Genomic DNA, 18643 nt, shown 5'->3' on the forward strand with positions numbered 1-18643 from the left:
ATTTTGCCTAAGGAAAGCATGTCAGACAAACACATCTGAAACCCTTATGCCATGTGTGGATCTCAATTTTTTTATCTGAGAAGTGGACTTTGGGGTACAGCACCTTTAGCTTTGATGAAGTATCAGGCACCTGACTTAAATGTGAAGCAGGAGCCTTAATTTAAGAATAAAACCTTTCATAAACTTCTTAAGTATACTATACATCTATAGTAGTTCATTTAGAATCCTGTTCTGTCATGAGTGTTATTAGATGAACGTAATACCTTAAAATTATGTTCTTTTGTAAGCAAAGGCAGTGGTACAAATACTTCACTGAACAGTTTTCACTAAATTACTCTATAAGACCTACAAATCCAGTCACCTGTCAATAATGTAATGAATAAGAGAGATCTTGTTGAAGTCGCTGTGGTCATAATGGCTTTTGTTTCTTACCAGAGTGGGCAATACAGATGCCCTCTTTGGCTGCCATGTCCTTGAATGCTTCCATTCCACTTTCACCATAGTTGCCTAAAGAACCACAGAAAGAGTACAAGAGATTTTAATTAGTTCTAAAATTGGGCATACAAGGATGGATGGATGTACATAGAGATTTAGAAGCAGGCATATGCTTTGGGGTTTTTTGTTTTGATTTTTTAGAGGAAAATGTGGTATGAGAGGGCCTAAACTCATTTGCAAACACACAACCACAATTGCTTATTGTGGACAACATATACCAGCTCAAATTCATGTCAAAGAAAGCATCTCCCTACTGTGGCACCCCTTTCTTTGCCAGAGAAAGTGGGTGACCTGAAATTTATGCTAATGAAGGGTTGTGCACACTATCAAAGACTATGATAGGATTCCCCACTCTAATTTTTAATCCTCCACTCTTTTATTGTCTTAATTTTATTTGAAAAAATATCTTTTTTTTCTTTTTTATCATTTTTTGTCTGTTTTTTTTTTATCTCTGATGATTTAACTGTGTGATATTACCTACTGAGCGCACACTAATTTGATATATTTGATCTGAGAAGAAGATGAAGTCCCACAGTCCCTGGCCACCATACATCTCATAGTGCCCATGTAGTCAGGCCAGTGATGAGGGCGGTGGAGTGAAGTGTAAAGTCCCATAATTAGTGTCTCAGTGAGAGGACTGAGAGACAGATGGTACAGACCATCCTTCCCTAGTGCACTTTGAGACACAGGCACACATACACATTCACTCTGGTACCATTACAAAAATCAGTAAAGCTTGTAACCTACTTCATCCTGGACTCAACAGGGATTTATGTGTGAGACCACCTTCTCCTTCCTTCAATAAGTCTGCCATGGGTCTCTTTATCACTTTGTCTCTGTCTCTCAGATGCTCATAGATTGTTTATATACCTCAACATTAAAAACGTATATACCACAAACACACTTGTGCTCGTCTCTCCTAAATACCCACCATCCCCTTCCCCAACATACGCACACATGCATCAGTTTGAGAGTGTATTCTAAATAAACTCTATAGTTTATTATAAAAAATATTGTGCTGAGTTGCAGATGCATACTTCCATTCATATTTCTGTTTATATTGTACAGATCATAGTCTGATAAATGATTAATCAATGTCACCTTTATGCCACTGAGATGTTTAGACATTAAAGCCTTGAGAACATCCATTTCCCTTAAACATGGAGCGTTACTCTGGTTTCTCTTAAACCCCAAAAATGTGTCTTCTTTTGACCAGAAAATGTGCCACTCTCCACTGACTCTGCTGGAGCCAACAGTATGCATGGTATGGCAACAGCATACAAGATGCTGTGAACCCCCTCCAATAACACACTGCAGTATAATTGTACAGGTTTCTCCAGATTTAGAAAATCCTTATGTGTGTACCAGCCTTAAGTTGTTGTTCACGTGTCTGAATGTTAATGAGCCTCAACTTGTAATGACCAGTAAAAGAAACTCACACATTTGATAAATATTGAGGAAATTAACTGTTGAAATGGTGAAAATGAAAGATGATCTTTTTGCTCTGATACAGAAAAGTAAATGCATGACATGATAAGCATTCAGGCCAAAAACCTCTTGCAACTTACTAGAACATTTTAAGCCAAACCGCATTAATTTATTTTCATCTCTCTAAATCGTCAGTTATAAAAACTTTATATAATGTACTCATGCTTGCTTCACTTCACCTTGCACTCTGGCTTTTGCCTCAGCTGTGTCTTACATCGACTAACTGGACCTTGTTGTACCTCTTCTAAATCTATTTTCACTTCATTTCTCACATTCACAAACACATATCAAATGGTCCACAAGCAACTGCAAAATGTTCACTATCACATTTTGAAACAAACCACCTTATGCACAGGACATTTAACTAATTCACACATGTGGTACTTTGGTTTAATCACCTTCCACAGAAAAAAAACGACTGAGATCACAGGTTCACAGTTTCGCTCTGATATAGCTCTTTCCTCTCCTTCATATATCTTTGTTCCTGTCTTCTAACAAGCTGTTGTTCTTTCACTCCTAAATTTAATCTTTTATTATAATGAGACATTCAACACAGATTATGCAAAACACTACAAAAATTTGACTGTGAAATTTGAGTATCCTGGAGAAAGGTCTTCAGATGTGCATATAATTACCATTTGTCTTTGTGCAGTGACGTTAAAACATTAAATGGAGATGGGGGAGAAGGCTGTATTGTCAAGTTTTAGCGTTTTGTTGAGTTTAACCTTCCATATAGCTTTTAGTAAAAAACGTAAAAAGGGGTGGAAAAAAGACAAGTAAACAACATAAACCCTGTTGCACGTTCTCTGCAATGCCACTGCAATCTCTTTTTTGTGTTATTTATTTGGTAGTCTTTAATAAACAATGCAATTTGAAATCAAAAGCCAATCCATCTGTAACATTCCTGGTTCTCCACATCTAAATACTCACCTTTTCTACCCAAAACTTCTTAGCAGCAGCCAAAACAAACAATAAAATGTAGATGCCAAGACAGGAATCTGTCTTTTTGCAATTCATTTCATTACTCTATATTCTTCTCAGTTATCAATTCCAGCATCACTCATCTTTTGTCACATTTATATACATTTTCTTTGTCCCTTGTCACATCCTCAGCTAGAGAAAAATGTCTAGTAAAATGTATGATTTCTTATTACTGTGGTAAGTAAAAGGTCCCTTTTGTCTTTTATTCTTTTTTATTGCTCTCCTTCCTTATTCCTCCTCTTCTAGTTTTCCTTAAACCCTTTATCACATCTGCTGTAGTGCTGGGAAAATTTTCACACAAATGCGCAAATATTCACAAAATGAATTTAAGATTATTTTGTGTGTGCATCAATATCTGTCAGCATACTGAGAGATTAATGAGTAAGTGCAAAGTAAGTGTCAAGTATTGTGCAAATATTTACAAACATCCTCACCGCAATGCAAATGTCTTTAGATGTTGCGGAGCTTTATTAACCTAACTGGCTGCATTTGCTGCCCCAGTCAAAGTGTGTGTTTACATGATTAAGGTACACTTGGGTTTTTTTCCAGGGGTCACCTCTCTTGCTCATGCAACTCACCAAGTGTGTGTCTGTAACAAGTTTATCTTTGGTAACTTTTTCTATTAAAAACTGCCTCAGTTTTCACTTGTGTTAAGGCCCAATAAACCATGTCAAAACAATTCAAACAAATTGCTTTTCACATGCTTGTATAATTCATATGTGCACTGCTCAAAAAAATAAAGTGAACATTAAAATAACACAGATCTGAATGAATGAAATGTTCTTATTAAACACTTTGTTCTTCACATAGTTGAATGTGCTGACAACAAAATCACACAATAATTATCAATGAAAATCGAATTTATTAACCCATGGAGGTCTGGATTTGGAGTCACACTCAAAATTAAAGTGGAAAAACACACTACAGGCTGATCCAACTTTGATGTAATGTCCTTAAAACAAGTCAAAATGAGGCTCAGTAGTGTGTGTGGCCTTCAAGTGCCTGTATGACCTCCCTACAACGCCTGGGCATGCTCCTGATGAGGTGGCGGATGGTCTCCTGAGGGATCTCCTCCCAGACCTGGACTAAAGCATCCGCCAACTCCTGGATAGTCTGTGGTGCAACGTGGCGTTGGTGGATGGAGCTAGACATGATGTCCCAGATGTGCTCAATTGGATTCAGATCTGGGGAACAGGCGGGCCAGTCCATAGCATCAATGCCTTCGCCTTGCATGAACTGCTGACACACTCCAGCCACATGAGGTCTAGCACTGTCTTGCATTAGGAGGAACCCAGGGCCAACCGCACCAGCATATGGTCTCACAAGGGGTCTGAGAATCTCATCTCGGTACCTAATGGCAGTCAGGCTACCTCTGGCGAGCACATGGAGGGTTGTGCGGCCCCCCCAAAGAAATGCCACCCCACACCATTACTGACCCACTGCCAAATTGGTCATGCTGGATGATGTTGCAGGCAGCAGAACGTTCTCCATGGCGTCTCCAGACTCTATCACATCTGTCACATGTGCTCAGTATGAACCTGCTTTCATCTGTGAAGAGCACAGGGCACCAGTCTTGTTCTCTGGCAAATGTTAAACATCCTGCACGGTGTTGGGCTGTAAGCACAGCCCCCACCTGTGGACGTCGGGCCCTCATACCACCCTCATGGAGTCTGTTTCTGACCGTTTGAGCAGACACATGCACATTTGTGGCCTGCTGGAGGTCATGTTGCAGGGCTCTGGCAGTTCTCCTCCTGTTCCTCCTTTCACCAAGGTCAATGTAGTGGTCCTTCTGCTGGGTTGTTGCCCTCCTACGGCCTCCTCCACATCTCCTGATCTACTGGCCTGTCTTCTGGTAGCGCCTCCATGCTCTGGACACTACGCTGACAGACACAGCAAACGTTCTTGCCACAGCTCGCATTGATGTGCCATCCTGGATGAGCTGCACTACCTGAGCCACTTGTGTGGGTTGTAGACTCCGTCTCATGCTACCACTAGAGTGAAAGCACCACGAGCATTCAAAAGAGAACAAAACATCAGCCAGAAAGCAGGAACTGAGAAGTGGTCTGTGGTCACCACCTGCAGAACCGCTCCTTTATTGGGAGTTTCTTGCTAATTGCCTATAATTTCCACCTGTTGTCTATTCCATTTGCACAACAGCATGTGAAATTGATTGTCAATCAGTGTTGCTTCCTAAGTGGACAGTTTCATTTCACAGAAATGTGACTGACTTGGATTTACACTGTGTTGTTTAAGTGTTCCCTTTATTTTTTTTAGCAGTGTACATTGTTTATTTATAAGATAAACAATGTATAAACATAACTAAGCAATTTAAGTGACAAGTTTGCACTGTTCATGTCAACACTCCAACATCAACTTTTAGTACGAATCAAGTAATAAAACAGTCTTTGATACAAATCTCTTAGCTAGCGTTAGCATCACAATTATCTCTTCTGATGTACAGCATTCCTCTGACTTTCACGAGCAGACTATCTGGGGTCTTCCTAGTATAGTGTGTGTATTAATGTTGCTGTAAATGCACTTCTGCTATAAAAATAGCCAACACAAATCCTGCCGAATGCAATTTGAGACAGCCTTGTCTGTGGCCAGACATCTCAGTTTTTGGTGCTTAGCACAGATGTTTGTCTGCAAGAAGGGTCCTGGTTCAAATCTCAGCTTTCTGTTTGCATGTTCTCTCTGTGCATAGGTTCTCTCCATATACTCCAGCTTCCTCCCACGATCCAAAAACATCCATGTTAGGTTATTTGGTCATTCTAATTCAATCCTAGGAGGGAGTCTGAGTATGCAGGGTTTTTTTTTTTTTGTTTGTTTGTTTGTGATCATGGAAGAGTTTTTTAAATTTTTCTACCACTTTTTTAGATGGACTGCTGGATTACAGCAAAAATCTAGCTTATTACAAAAGAGACTAAATGCTTATACAGTTAGTTATTTTGTAATTGTTTTGAGTCTATATTGTAAGAATATAATGTAATATAATAATAAATAAAAACATTTTCTAAATGTCTAAATTTGCACCAATTAACACACTTAAACAGATGTCTTGGGTGAAGCCTAAGAAGTAGGATGACTGGTAAATCATCTATCTTAACAGAAGCTATTAAATAGATTCCCAGGACATGAATTCTGAAACATGAGACTAAGCTGCTTTGTGCATTTGTGGTCTTGTAGCCCTTAATCATTCAAGTACAAATGCCTGTGTATTATTTCAGAACCTACCAAAAACTGGCCCATGACCCACTTTGAATGTTCACCCTCAGGCAACAACGATTATAAAAACATAAGCAGCTTCACTCGTTCGCCTCTGTGCCATTCATTAAACCCTTCTCTACACTGTCTTCCCCAATTCATCCCACTTTCCTCTCTCCTGTAATCCTTCAATGCCATGGACGTTAAATGCGTAAAGGCCATGTTGTACTGCAGAGTCAGAGGGAAAGAATGAAAGCTAGAAGGATGACAGGAATAAAAAGGGAGAAAAAATCCAAAAGAAAGGGAGACAGAATCTGTGAGGCCTAGATCAAAAAAGCCATTAACAGCAGAAGCTTGAAATAAATGAGAAAAAGTGAGACAGGACAAAAGATGGCGAGCAAAGAGATAGAGTGGAGAAAAGGGTAGCATCCAGATTAACTGAGATTGATCAGTTGATGTCAAGAGCATGGCTGGGTGAAACGTCAAATTTCTTGTCAATAAAACCCATTGAGCTGAATTGAATTGAGATGAACAGAGAAACAGTAATACAAAAGCAGGCAGGCAGCAGGGAAACAGTGACAACAATAATAAAAGAAGTGTAGTGCGGGATGATAACTGAGATTCTCCCTCGTAACTATTTTGCTGCTGTGTGCGTGAATTATTAGTTTATTTTATGACAAGACTAACAAAAGGCTGTGTTTAAATTAAAAAAAAATACAATTGCACTAAATATGCACACACTTGATATATTTGGGGCATATAACTGAAAATGATGAGGATTAAAGAAAAGTGCTGACAAAAAACAACAGCCCAGCATAGCAAAGCATCCTAAGCTGCAGGTTGGTCTTCCCAAGGTGATCTACTAAGGCTTACTACCAAGAGGTGTCAGACTTCTCCTGTCTCTTTAAATATAAATAGCCATAGATATCAGAGCCTCAGAAAGTGTTTTTTGCTGCCTCTCCTATGAGTAAAGATGGACAACAGAGTTCAATAAAAGGAATTAATGTGTTTATGTCCAAACGTACTTGCTTTTTATTCAACTGATCTTTGAATTTCCTGCTAATACTAGTAACCTACTATTTCACATCCCATTCTATGAATCACAGTTAAAGCTGGTAAGTTGTACTGCTTGGCTGCTGTCTATTGACTGTGGCATCTGATCATTTCTGCTATCTGTTTTTTGCTCAGTCAAGTCAGGTTGGATAATACAATAAGTAAGGTTTGTGTCACCATATATTTGAGGATTTGACATTTAAAAATACACAGAGCTTTCATAATGATGTACTTATCTCAAAAGCACAGAAACAACATTGTAGTGTGCTTAAATGTTAACATGACTGTAATGGGCTGTAAAGAGACATGGTCTTACCCTGACAGACTTCCTCACATTGTATGTCTCTTTTAAAAAAACATTTTAAAATCAACACAATGGATTGAAAAATTCAAGGATGTGCAATATATCCTCTCAAAGAGAAAGATATAATTACAGTGTCGACATTATATGTATTATTCAGTTTCCTGTGTATCAGTTTCTCGTCTTTTGCCTCCAGATGCAAAATGTTAGTGCAGAGAATTAATGAGTTTCTCTAAAGCCCCCCACAAATCTTTCTCTGATTCTGCAGCTTCCATACGCCCTCCTATTTATCCAAAGCATCCATGCGCACACACACATATACTCACACCTAGTACTCTGGCTTCTGTGGTTTCCTGGCATTTTTTATCACTAGTTCTCTGATTCTTTCTTCCTTCCTTGTTATTCATCCCCAATTATCCTTGGGCCTTTCCCCCCTACTAAATCCTTCTTTTTGCGTGTGTTTTTTTTTTGTTTGTTTGTTTGTTTGTTTTTGTTTTTGTTTTGTTTTTTGTTAGTTAGTTTGTTCATTTAGTTCACAGCTTTAATGAATATAATACACTGAAAATCCATCATTATCAAACATGACAAATAGCTGTGGGTGCTGCTCTTGTAAGTGTTGCCCTTTGTAGATGGTCCCTCAACACCTGTCTCTCAGCTGGCTCCATTAAGAGGCATGAGGTGTTCAGTTCAGGTATGAAGTTCAGAAAAGTATATAAAAAGTTTTGGGTTTTTTTGTTTTTTGTTTTTTTTGCTTTTGATCTGGGAAATGTTAATCTGAGAATATCATAAAACAAATGCAGTTGTGGCTGATCAGTTGTGCATATGTGGTGCTAGAATCCACGCCCTCTGCAGGAACCAGCTCTCTGCACTCTATATATACACTTTGCTCATCTTACACACACCAATTAACCTAAATAACAAACCCTTTTTTTTATCTTTTTAACTCATACTGAAGAACATCCATGCCTCTAACATGTTAGCATGTATGCCTTTGTCACGGCACACACATTACCATCCTGCAGTTTGTTTAAATGCCTCAAGGACAGAATCAGAAACAACTTATATATATTTATCATGCCCTAGGAAATAGATAATCATGTGACTCAATTTATTCTTTCACGTTCCCAACTTAAAGTAAAAAAACATGAAATAATTAGAGTCAAGAAGTCAATTAGATGATGGGTGAAGAAGTTAGCATATTAGCATTCCTTAAAATCTAATAGTACTTATAAATCATAAATAAATGTATTAGTTTTAGTGTCATCCACAGTACAGTTTTATACATTTTGGCATTAGCCACTGCAGTCACATTATATTTTTCATCTATATATTCCCTCTCGTTCAATTCCATCTCACCAAGCTGTCAAAAACCTTGCTCCCTCTCACACACGGATACTCAGTATGTTTATGTAATACACTTAAATACATGCCATGCACACCACACCACCAGTAATACTTATATCTAGGTTTTAATGCACTTATAATACCCATGTTAAAGCCAGATGGCAGAATCTACAGTTCTGAATGTGGCACAGTGTGTGTGTGTGTGTGTGTGTGTGTGCATGTGTGTGTGTGTGTGTGTGTGTGTGCAGACTCTACTTTAGGTAGTAGACACATTATCTGCAGCATCTTCCTCAGTAACCTACTGGTAGGTGACTCAACTCAATACTAGATCCATAGAGAGTGAATGAATGAGTAATAAAAAACAATTAAATGATTTTTTTTTTCTTTTTCCTTTCCTCAAAATGATTTTCTCTGTCTGTAGTTCATAATCCACCCCCAGATTTCCATGTGTTTCTCCCTTGCCATTCCTTACAGGGATTCGAGCTGTTGTTTCTTGTAACCTTTTTGCTCCATTTGTCCTCTGTTACTTGCTGATCTACTTCCCTATTTTTGAACACCTACTGCTTTATCAGCTTTTTGGCTTCAAACCAGCTAAAACAATTCCATTTTTTTTTCTTTTTACCACACTACTCTTCATAAGCTGTAAACTCATCTCTTTAAAAATCACTTGTCCCTTCCTCTTTGCTGAAGTGTTGCTACTGTTATCATCAATAAATTAGTCTCTCCTCCTTCTTTTCTTTGAATTGAAAAAGCAGTCTTGTGTTACTTGAAACAAAGCACATTTTGCTTTTTCTATGAGGTCACAGGTCAATGAAAACACAGAGCCGTTTGTGCTTCCAAGTGTACGTGGTTGTACCTTCAGTGTGGATGGCCGACACATAGCTCCAGTTGTATCTCTTGACAATGTCCACCATTGCTCGCGCCTGCTGGGCATCTGAAGGCACCACCCGCATAAAATACTTGTAAAGGCTCTGAATCATTGTAGAGAAAATAAGTGGAAAATAGTTATTTAGCAGGAAATATGAGAGTTAGCAAAGTGGATAATGGATATATTAAGTCAAATCAGTTTTCTGTTTTATACTTTGCTTTTTTATTTTAGGTGTCTGCATCTTTACAACTTTGATAATATCTGTTAATGTGCAGATGGCCTCACCTTATCACTGAGGTCCATACTGGTGGCAGAGTAGGCAATCTGTGGTATGTTGAACAGCTGTAGAAGATTCTGGACCTGTATGGCCACTGAGCTTGACCCTGGTCCAATTAGACCCACAATGGGTTTCTTTCCACGCATTGGAGTTGCAGAGGGGTCTGCACATTTCATGGTCGCCCCTCCACCTCCTCCACCTCCCCAGGAACCTCCTCCACCCCACTCCTCAGCCTCGTCAGAGGAGACCAATGAATCCCGGATGAACTCGATGCTCTGCTCCAGAGCCACAGCTGAGTGCCAGCAAGAGTCCCGGATCTCACAACCTAGGCTGATGTTGGGAAGGATGTGTGGGTCAGCGTTGATGCGGTCCAGTGTATGCATCATGGCCTCCACTCTCTGGATACCATATTGCTCTCGCACAGCACCACACTTGCGCTCATGCACCTGAACAAATGGGATAAAAGACTAAATTAAATCAAGTAAAAGTCAACTGGCATTAAAATAACAATGTTGTTTAAGCATTTTCATCACAGTTCAGACATAATGTTACATGTTGATTTTTTTTTTCAAATACACTAAATGACTACAATTATGCATTTAACAACTTAGTACTTAACTAACATAGACATGGGCATAGATGCCATGTCCAAGACTTCCATGTTCCTTTTTGCAGTTATATGTAATGAGATGAAAAACTTAAATGTCAATAAATGACAAATGGTTGCTGAGTAAACTAATGGAGCTTGAATGATCATATACTCACACAGTCAACCATTACAAGGCGACTGTATTCCTTTACATAACATTACTCTTGGTACAATAGTTAGTCAATTTGGCCAAAAATTACATGTTATGTCCTAATTTCAATAAAATCTTCATTGTGTTTCGGTCAAATCCAGGTAAACAGTAAAATGTGAACTGTATGACAAAAAAAAAACACCAACCTTGTCAGCAGGAGGCTGATGATGGACAGAGAACAGTGCCCCAATGATAATGTCCCCAGGCATGTGTGCTACAACTCTCCGTTCACTGGAGTGGGCAGAGTCCGTTTGTCCAAGCACTACCCAAATGGACAAAACTAGCAGCAGCCAAGGCATCATCTTGGTCCGTTGAGGTAACAATAGAGAAGAAGATTTTAGATTTGAGTCGTCACAGGGTACTACTTGTCCCAGAAACACTTTCCCTGCCCATGACAAGAGCTTGTACCAAAGTGGAGGACTTTTTTGTTAAGTATATTCCTTCCCACCCTGCTTCGTACTTTTGAATGTCAAGGTGGGACCATCAGTGAAACAGCTGAGATAGGTGCAGCGATGTAGCCTGGGAAATTTAAAAGAAAATCTGTACTAAGTTTCATTGGCTGAAACAGCTCCAGGATCTCCCAAGTACAAGGCTGAGTTGATCTCCACAGTAACAGTTGACAGAAAGACATGTTCACATAAACCTGTGAGGAGAAAAAGACTGTTAGAATGTAGAAATTTTTTGTGGTGTTCAGTTTCTCAAACATTCAAGCCACTGACTCCCTCAAACAGCTTAATTTATTCATTTAATTCTAAAACTATAACAAAAGCTTCTGGTTTTCTTTTGGTTAAATGCATTTAGTACAAAAAGTGTGTAGAATCCTTTAAAGAGTTTTAGAATAAATCCAGATTAATTATTAAAATGAGAATATATTACTTTGTTTTCTCAGCTGTTCTGGGTGAACTGTTAGTTTCCTGACTAATTTCACATAGTACTCTTGCAAAACCTTTTAACACTGGAGGGGCCATTTTTCTCATTAATTCCTTAATGATTTAAAAAAAAAAACATAATGACAAGAGAAAAAACATCTGTCAACATACAGAAAATTAATCCTCAAGCATCTGCCCCTTCAACCCTAACTAAATTAAAATGATGGGTACAATTCTCACTGACGTTATTAGTGGAATTCTTGGTATTCTTTTTAACTTAGCCCCCCACGCAGCGTTACTGTAACAATTTAATTTGCTGAAATGCTGAACAAGATTGCTATACATCCTTTGGCAAAAACTGAAAATTTAGAGACATTTTTCATTCTTTTTGTTCTTGAGGAAAAAAGCAGACTATTGCTTTTGACTTGTTATCATAAATAATAGGATACAATCCTTTAAGCAGGGCCAGAGGCTACAGGCAATGTTGATAAATGTAAGCAAATCAGCCACAAAGTGGATGATTTAAACACACTCGGAGACCACATCAAACTACAATTTATCCAGCAGGTATCTTGCATTTAACATTTAGCCAAATAAAGCGAATGTCAGTAATTTCCCTAAAGGAACATTTCAAGTAGCCATTACTCTACTTTGAAGTATAAGTCATATAATTTGTTCACCCTCTGTGCTACACAAATATTTTCTTGCATTACGGCAATTTTACTGATGATAAATAGCAGACGACCTGATACGCCTCAGACAGCAGAAAATCCTCCTGCTTATGCAAAAATGGGATCAAGGTCATGACGGGAATGTCGGGAAATACAGAATCAGAGGATGAGAAGGATACAGAAAATGGAAGGAGGCAGCATGCCTTTGATGAAAAGACAAATGGGGCGAGCAAAAAACAACAAATAGAGGGGAAGTGTGTGCTTAAGGAGGTACAAAGAAAGAATGTGATAAAAGACTGAGGAAGGCAAGAGCAATAAAAAAAAAGCATCAAGGGACGGAAAATCTCCCTGACTGTAATTAACTTGACTGTGTCAGGACGGCTAAAAGGCTAACTGCTGCTCCAAAATAAAACAAAACTGCACATATAAACTGTCTCAATCAGTGATGCAACTGTGCATCTGCTTCCAGTTTCTATTCTCTGTCTATTAACCCGTCAACTCATGAAGAACTGGTGAAACATACAACTATATCTGTCCCCATGTTTAGAGGTCACCTCAGTTCTTTATATCAATATATATAAAAGATTAAACAAAATTTTCACGTAACTGTTAGCCATAGATGCATCTTCTCTGATTAAAGTCTTTTCACCAGCCATTCCTCTCTTCATACTTTATTTTCATTTGTAACCCTCTCTAAGTCACATGCATGCTGTGTAACTCCGGCACACTCTCACTCTGTCACTTTCATGTTGAGATGGCCTAACGATAGCAAATCAACTACTCATTCCCTAAACAAACATCTACTACAAGTCATTAGGCACTCACTTTAGCTCTCTCAAAACTACACAAAGTGTGACATAAAACCTTCTAAATCAACTCTAACACAGACATAAACGTACAATAAGCAGAAGCAAATAAACCCAGTCCCTCTCTCTGCCTCTTATATTCTGTGAATTTCATTAGTGCTGAAATGCTGTTCTGTGTGTGTTTAGAAAGCATTTCATTTACCGAGTGTTAAATGGGGGACATTTGCTGCTACAGAATATTCAGCTTACAAGGATGCAAGCATACCTTTCACTCAGTTTGATTCAAAGACAATTCTGTTGGCAATTAAAGATGGAGCAGGGGGCAGTATCTGGATCTTTAAAATAGTCTAAACACTCCCCCTCTACTTAGCAGTTTAACATTATAAAAATACCAGTGTGTTCATTTTGACTAAGGGAAGAGTAAATCATCCTAAGAGAAAAATACATGAGTAAGCTATTCGGAATTATCCACAATTCACATTGCTCAAATGCAGACATAAACGTAATGGAAAAAGCAGCCACTGGCTAATGCCATTCACAAATGGATGTGCATCCACCCACATAAATTTAAAAGCGGAATATTCTTTTATCACCCTGTTGGTGTGTGCGCTTCTCTTTCATGCTATGCCTGAGTGTTGTGTTTATATTATAAATATCAGGAGTGTTTCCCATAGTTTGATACCTCAATTCACTATTAGACAACATCTAAGGGTCAAAAATTGTTTTCCAGAAACAAAGACAAAACAGGCACTATCCACAAACACCATATGCTGATGCTTCTCAAATTAACTGCCAGAAACTAAAATAGGTCACACTGCTTTTTCTGTTGAGTTTTCACATTCACTTATGCAGGGACAGACTTTTGCTGAGTGGGCTTGTGACAATGTGTCTGCATGTGCTTCCAGAGTGCACAAAAGACTATTTGCCTGCCCTGCTGCCTTGTTTCTAGAATAATCTGAGTGCCAGTGAGAGATCTTTCTGGTGCTCAGATGAGAGAGAACAACACTCACGTTCAGATTTACCTTGACTTTTTCTAAATGTTTCTGCTTAGTGTGCTTTTTTTTTAAAGTGGTGTTATAGTAGTTAATTTTACTCAATAGCCACAACTCATCATGTTTCTCACATAAATATGTTATGAATGCACCATCTGAACTTGAATGATAAATCCAATACCTATAGGTATTGATTGGTATGTGGTATTGATAACTGATGCTTCCTGTAGAGGTCTGTCAGTGTCAGCAAGACGTGTGATCTTGTCACCAGGGAGTGCCGACACAATAACTAAATACCTGCTGCAAAGACATCAGACCCGGTGTGACGTGTATAACTCCTCCCAATCAAATACTGACCTTAAATCACTTGTCCTGCAATGTTTTAACAGCGGCTTGTGACCTCTCCTGTTAGTCCTCTACCATACGGTCCCCGAAACCGTTTTTGCATCTACAATTTTTCTGTCTATCATGGTTTCGATTATTCTGGTAAACCATTTATTTTAAGTTTAATTAATTGACTGAAGTGACATTTTGCGGGACCTGAATTAATCACTGACGGAGAGGGTCTGGTGAAACTGCCTTCTCTTTCTTCCTCCAAGGAGAAATACTGGCGCAGCGTTGCATCCGTCAACCGCAAAATGAGATAAGAGTCCATCTTTTGCACCGAACCAAACACAAACACACGATTTTTTTTACGAGTTATCATGAATGAATGATGCAAAACATGACAGAGACACAGTCTGAAATAAACACGGCTGCAGCATGCACCGATCAAAAGCGGGTTTCTAACCTTCCTCGGTCTTATTTGCATGATTGTGTCTACTATAGCTACATCTGTACAACGAGCTGTTTTTTCTTACTAGGTTAAATGGGACGTTACCTTAAGACATCAGTGATAACTAGGGCAAATTTTACCGCAAGTAAGTACCTTTAGGAATAATGTAAGAAAAAGTGCAACAAAATTGCTCTAAGCAGGATACAGAGGGACACTGGGTACGTAGTGAATTAACTGCAGTTAATTTCATATTTCCTCCAAAAGCACCATAAATCTTTACCTTATGGGAACATGTCTGAAATCACTTGCAGAGTCCAGCTTGATAATTAGGATGTAGCCTATGTTAATACCACAGAGCAAAGAGACTGCCGACGATAGTCCAATGTCAAACAGCCCAAAGCTGCCACTGATTGCTGTACACCTTCAGTGCTTCCTCCGTTTTCCAGTCACGCACACCTGAGCCTCTCTCCAAACACCTCTCTCCGTCATCCCACCTCTCTGCTCCTCGTCTCCTCCTCAGCACATCTACCCTCATCTCATTTCCCGCACGCCCCCACCTCCCGCTATTCTTTACCCCCATTGCAGCTCTCCATTTTAACATATGTATCAATAATCCTCTAATTTTCACAGCTCCGTTGTACACATTTTCCTTTTACCTCCACTGGTCTTTTTTCATACCTTGTTCCTTACAGTATAAACAATGTGCATGCTGTATGCAATTGTTATTATCCCTTTTGTAAACCTCATCCATCCTGCTTTAACCCCCTACCTGCGTTATAAAAGAAAATTAGGACAAAAACCTATGTGTGCTTCCAGTAGGCTAAATGGTTTCATAGATAATGTCTTGTGTCCTCTGTCAAGCCTTTACGATGTAGGCTATTTCATTTTCTCTCGCATCTGTTCTTCCCTCTCTGGTGCTCCGCTGTAGCTGCAAATTTTCTCATTTTCAAAAGGATCATAAATTGGAATAGCTTCTAGTCTAAAATAGTTCCTTTATATTACTAATAGTGTTATACGTAAGATGAAGGTGAACTTGGTGTATCTCTTTCTACTTACTGATTAAGTGAACACCAGGTGCCACTATGGCTGGATAACGATCAGCGGAGATCGATAACGTTTGAAGTTTCATAGTGGTCACAGGAGTAAAAAAAAGGGCATTAACCTATACAGCCTAGTCTGGAGTCCAACAAAACCATGATAAAAGAAGACATAGAGATCTAATCTTCAAAATAAATGAATACAATTTCATCTAAAAAATAAAATCAAAAACCATTACTAATCTAATAACGATATCTCGCATTCTACTCCGTCTATGACACAAACACTGACCAACAACAACAGGCTATTTTAAGCAAAGTAATACTTGATTTTTTTTTATTATTATTATCATTATTTCAGATGAGTTATTTTTATATTTGGTTCAGCTTGCTATTATTTTTTGTTTTGTTTTGTTTTTCATAAAGCTATGATTATTAAGTAAATAAAAGGCTGCAAATGCCCATGCAAAATAATTTGAAGAATGAGAACTAGATAAAGCAGCTGAGGAAATTTAAAAGAGGAAAGAGAAAGATTACCTAATTTTATATTAACTCTAAGATCCCCAAAAATGTGTCTGGCTAAGCTTATCAAGATAAAAAAAAAATTTAACAGGTTGACTGTCGTCGATGTAAAAGTGGGATGCACCCCTGCTCATGAAACTGAATGGAGAAATAAACGCATGTGGACTTTTTGTTCCCTTCAACTCATGCCTCAAGGCTTTTTCAATAGAGAAATTGGAGTGGCATACCTTTGCTTGCAGATGTGAATGCTCCTGAAGAGCAGCATCTCTCACGCGTGCATCACGGCATCATGCTCGCGGTGGTTAATCTACTTGTTCACTATGGCAACAAATGAGCCTCCTCTCTCTCTCTCTCTCTCTCTCTCTCTCTCTCTCTCTCTCTCTCTCTCTCTCTCTCTTTCTCTGCCGCGCTCCAATGGAGAGGCTCCGTCCGCGTCACAGGTCACCCACCTCCCTCTGTGTGCATTGTCTGTCTCTCCCTCTCTATCACATTGCACCTCCAAGATACCATCTGGAGATACATACTGATAGAGTGAAGCCTGGGAAGAGATGGGATGAGACAGGGATAGGTGTATGGGATATAAGGGGGTTTAGAGCTTAGTTATGACAAGGCTTGGATTAATTTGTCAGCCAAATGCATTTGGGATTAGTCGACCATTAAAAGAACATCTTTAGTATATATGCTCACACATACACAGCTGCTCATTTTCACACACTCCCTCTTATACACACATCTGAAAGCTGGACATAACTTACTAACTGTGATCGCTATTTCTGGCATTATGTTCTGAGCTTGTTTTATGCAAACACACTAAGATACATGGCAAATATGAGTTTTCTTGTTGGATATATGTAAACAGATTTTGCCTCTTACATACTGAGGTTATGGGCCTGACTGTTCAAAGTTTTCAGCTCTTTCTCCAAATGCCAAACTCAATTGGCTGCTGACTCTCAAGCTGCTTTTTGTCCACCAGATAAGCTCATTGGCTCCTTCTCACAGTTCAGTTCTGTTCAGAGCCAGAACCAGTTGTATCGAACCAAAATATTCCATCCACAACAACAGTGCCTCTCTCCTGTCCAGTAGGGAGCTCTGAGTAGAACTATCATCCACAGTACAAGTTGAGTTTCTCTGTATGACCAGGTCATAGTTTCACTTATTACCATGCTTTCCAATAAAAAAAACAAGGTTATGATTGTTGCTGGGATCTGATGGTTATTTGGTTTTTGCTGGAAACCAATATTTTAGGTCCCAGACTTCAGCTTGAACATTTTGTTCAGAACAAGAGCTGAGCCTTCATAACTAACTTTGCTTATATAGATGGAAGGTTTGTGGTTTCAATGTACAATGTGTAAAAATACTGTCATCTAGCTGTAAAGTATGGCATACCGATTACTTCAAATTCCAAACACAGTTGTGAATGGATGGTGGCCATCGGTGGCCAGATTTCTTCCAGACTAATAATGTTTTCATCCGTGAGTGGCTTTAGCAGCCTCAGATGCAGTGATGACTATACTTCAGGTAACCTTAAAGTTTTCTACATGTAAAATGTCTTCGTCTATTTGCCTTTTAGGATGTTACTTATCACAAATGGTGCTCTAGCACCTATCAAACAAAGCCAGCACTGCAGAGAGTACTCCATTCATTCACAGATATGTTTGTCCATTCAGAGACACCATAGTAAAAATAGTGGCACAACGATGGCAACCATCACATATGTGGACCCACAGCAAGAATGTTTCAATCTAAGACAATAAAAAACATAACATCTATTTTAGAAACGTGTTTACATACCAATAGAAACACAGGTTTTAATTATATATAAATTTTTTCTGTAATTGACCAGTCTACTGGTGAGTTCCAGTTGTCTCAGAATGAGTCGGTGACATCATTCCCAGGTTGCCGGCGTTCCAGTTGCAAACAAGTAGAAACAAAAGCTTTACAAATCCTCTAACTCTGTATAAACTAAGTGGTATAGAAGTGTTTGTGAATGAGTGAAAATTAATGTAACCTGTGATTTAAAAGTGCTTTGACTGATCAACAAGCCTTTAAAAAGCACTTTATATAAATGCAATCCATTTATGAATATAAATACAAACAACTTTATTGATCCCAAAGGAAATTGTTGTGCCAGAGTACAAAAAAATATATATATAACAAAAG

General features: G+C 38.7%; 1 protein-coding gene across 2 annotated transcripts in view; it reads right to left on the minus strand.

Annotated features, from left to right (window-relative positions):
• Nucleotides 1–16768, minus strand: part of LOC121645919 (metabotropic glutamate receptor 5-like) — a 17989-nt gene extending 1221 nt beyond the window's left edge. The window contains exons 1-6 of one of the 2 annotated variants that reach the window (XM_041994705.1): nucleotides 16711–16768; nucleotides 10958–11454; nucleotides 10020–10457; nucleotides 9723–9837; nucleotides 433–507; nucleotides 1–7 (exon numbers count right to left, since the gene is read on the minus strand). The exon at nucleotides 1–7 is cut by the window's left edge and continues 168 nt beyond it. In XM_041994705.1, the coding sequence (XP_041850639.1) occupies nucleotides 1–7; nucleotides 433–507; nucleotides 9723–9837; nucleotides 10020–10457; nucleotides 10958–11113 (791 nt within the window). In that variant the 5' untranslated portion in view covers nucleotides 11114–11454; nucleotides 16711–16768. Of the gene's footprint in view, nucleotides 8–432; nucleotides 508–9722; nucleotides 9838–10019; nucleotides 10458–10957; nucleotides 11455–15204; nucleotides 15287–16710 lie in introns of those variants that run through there. The other variant, XM_041994706.1, reaches the window with a different exon arrangement.
• Nucleotides 16769–18643: the final 1875 nt, after the last annotated feature.

This window comes from Melanotaenia boesemani, chromosome 9 (assembly GCF_017639745.1).
Source record: "Melanotaenia boesemani isolate fMelBoe1 chromosome 9, fMelBoe1.pri, whole genome shotgun sequence".
NCBI classification, from domain to species: Eukaryota; Metazoa; Chordata; class Actinopteri; order Atheriniformes; family Melanotaeniidae; genus Melanotaenia; species Melanotaenia boesemani.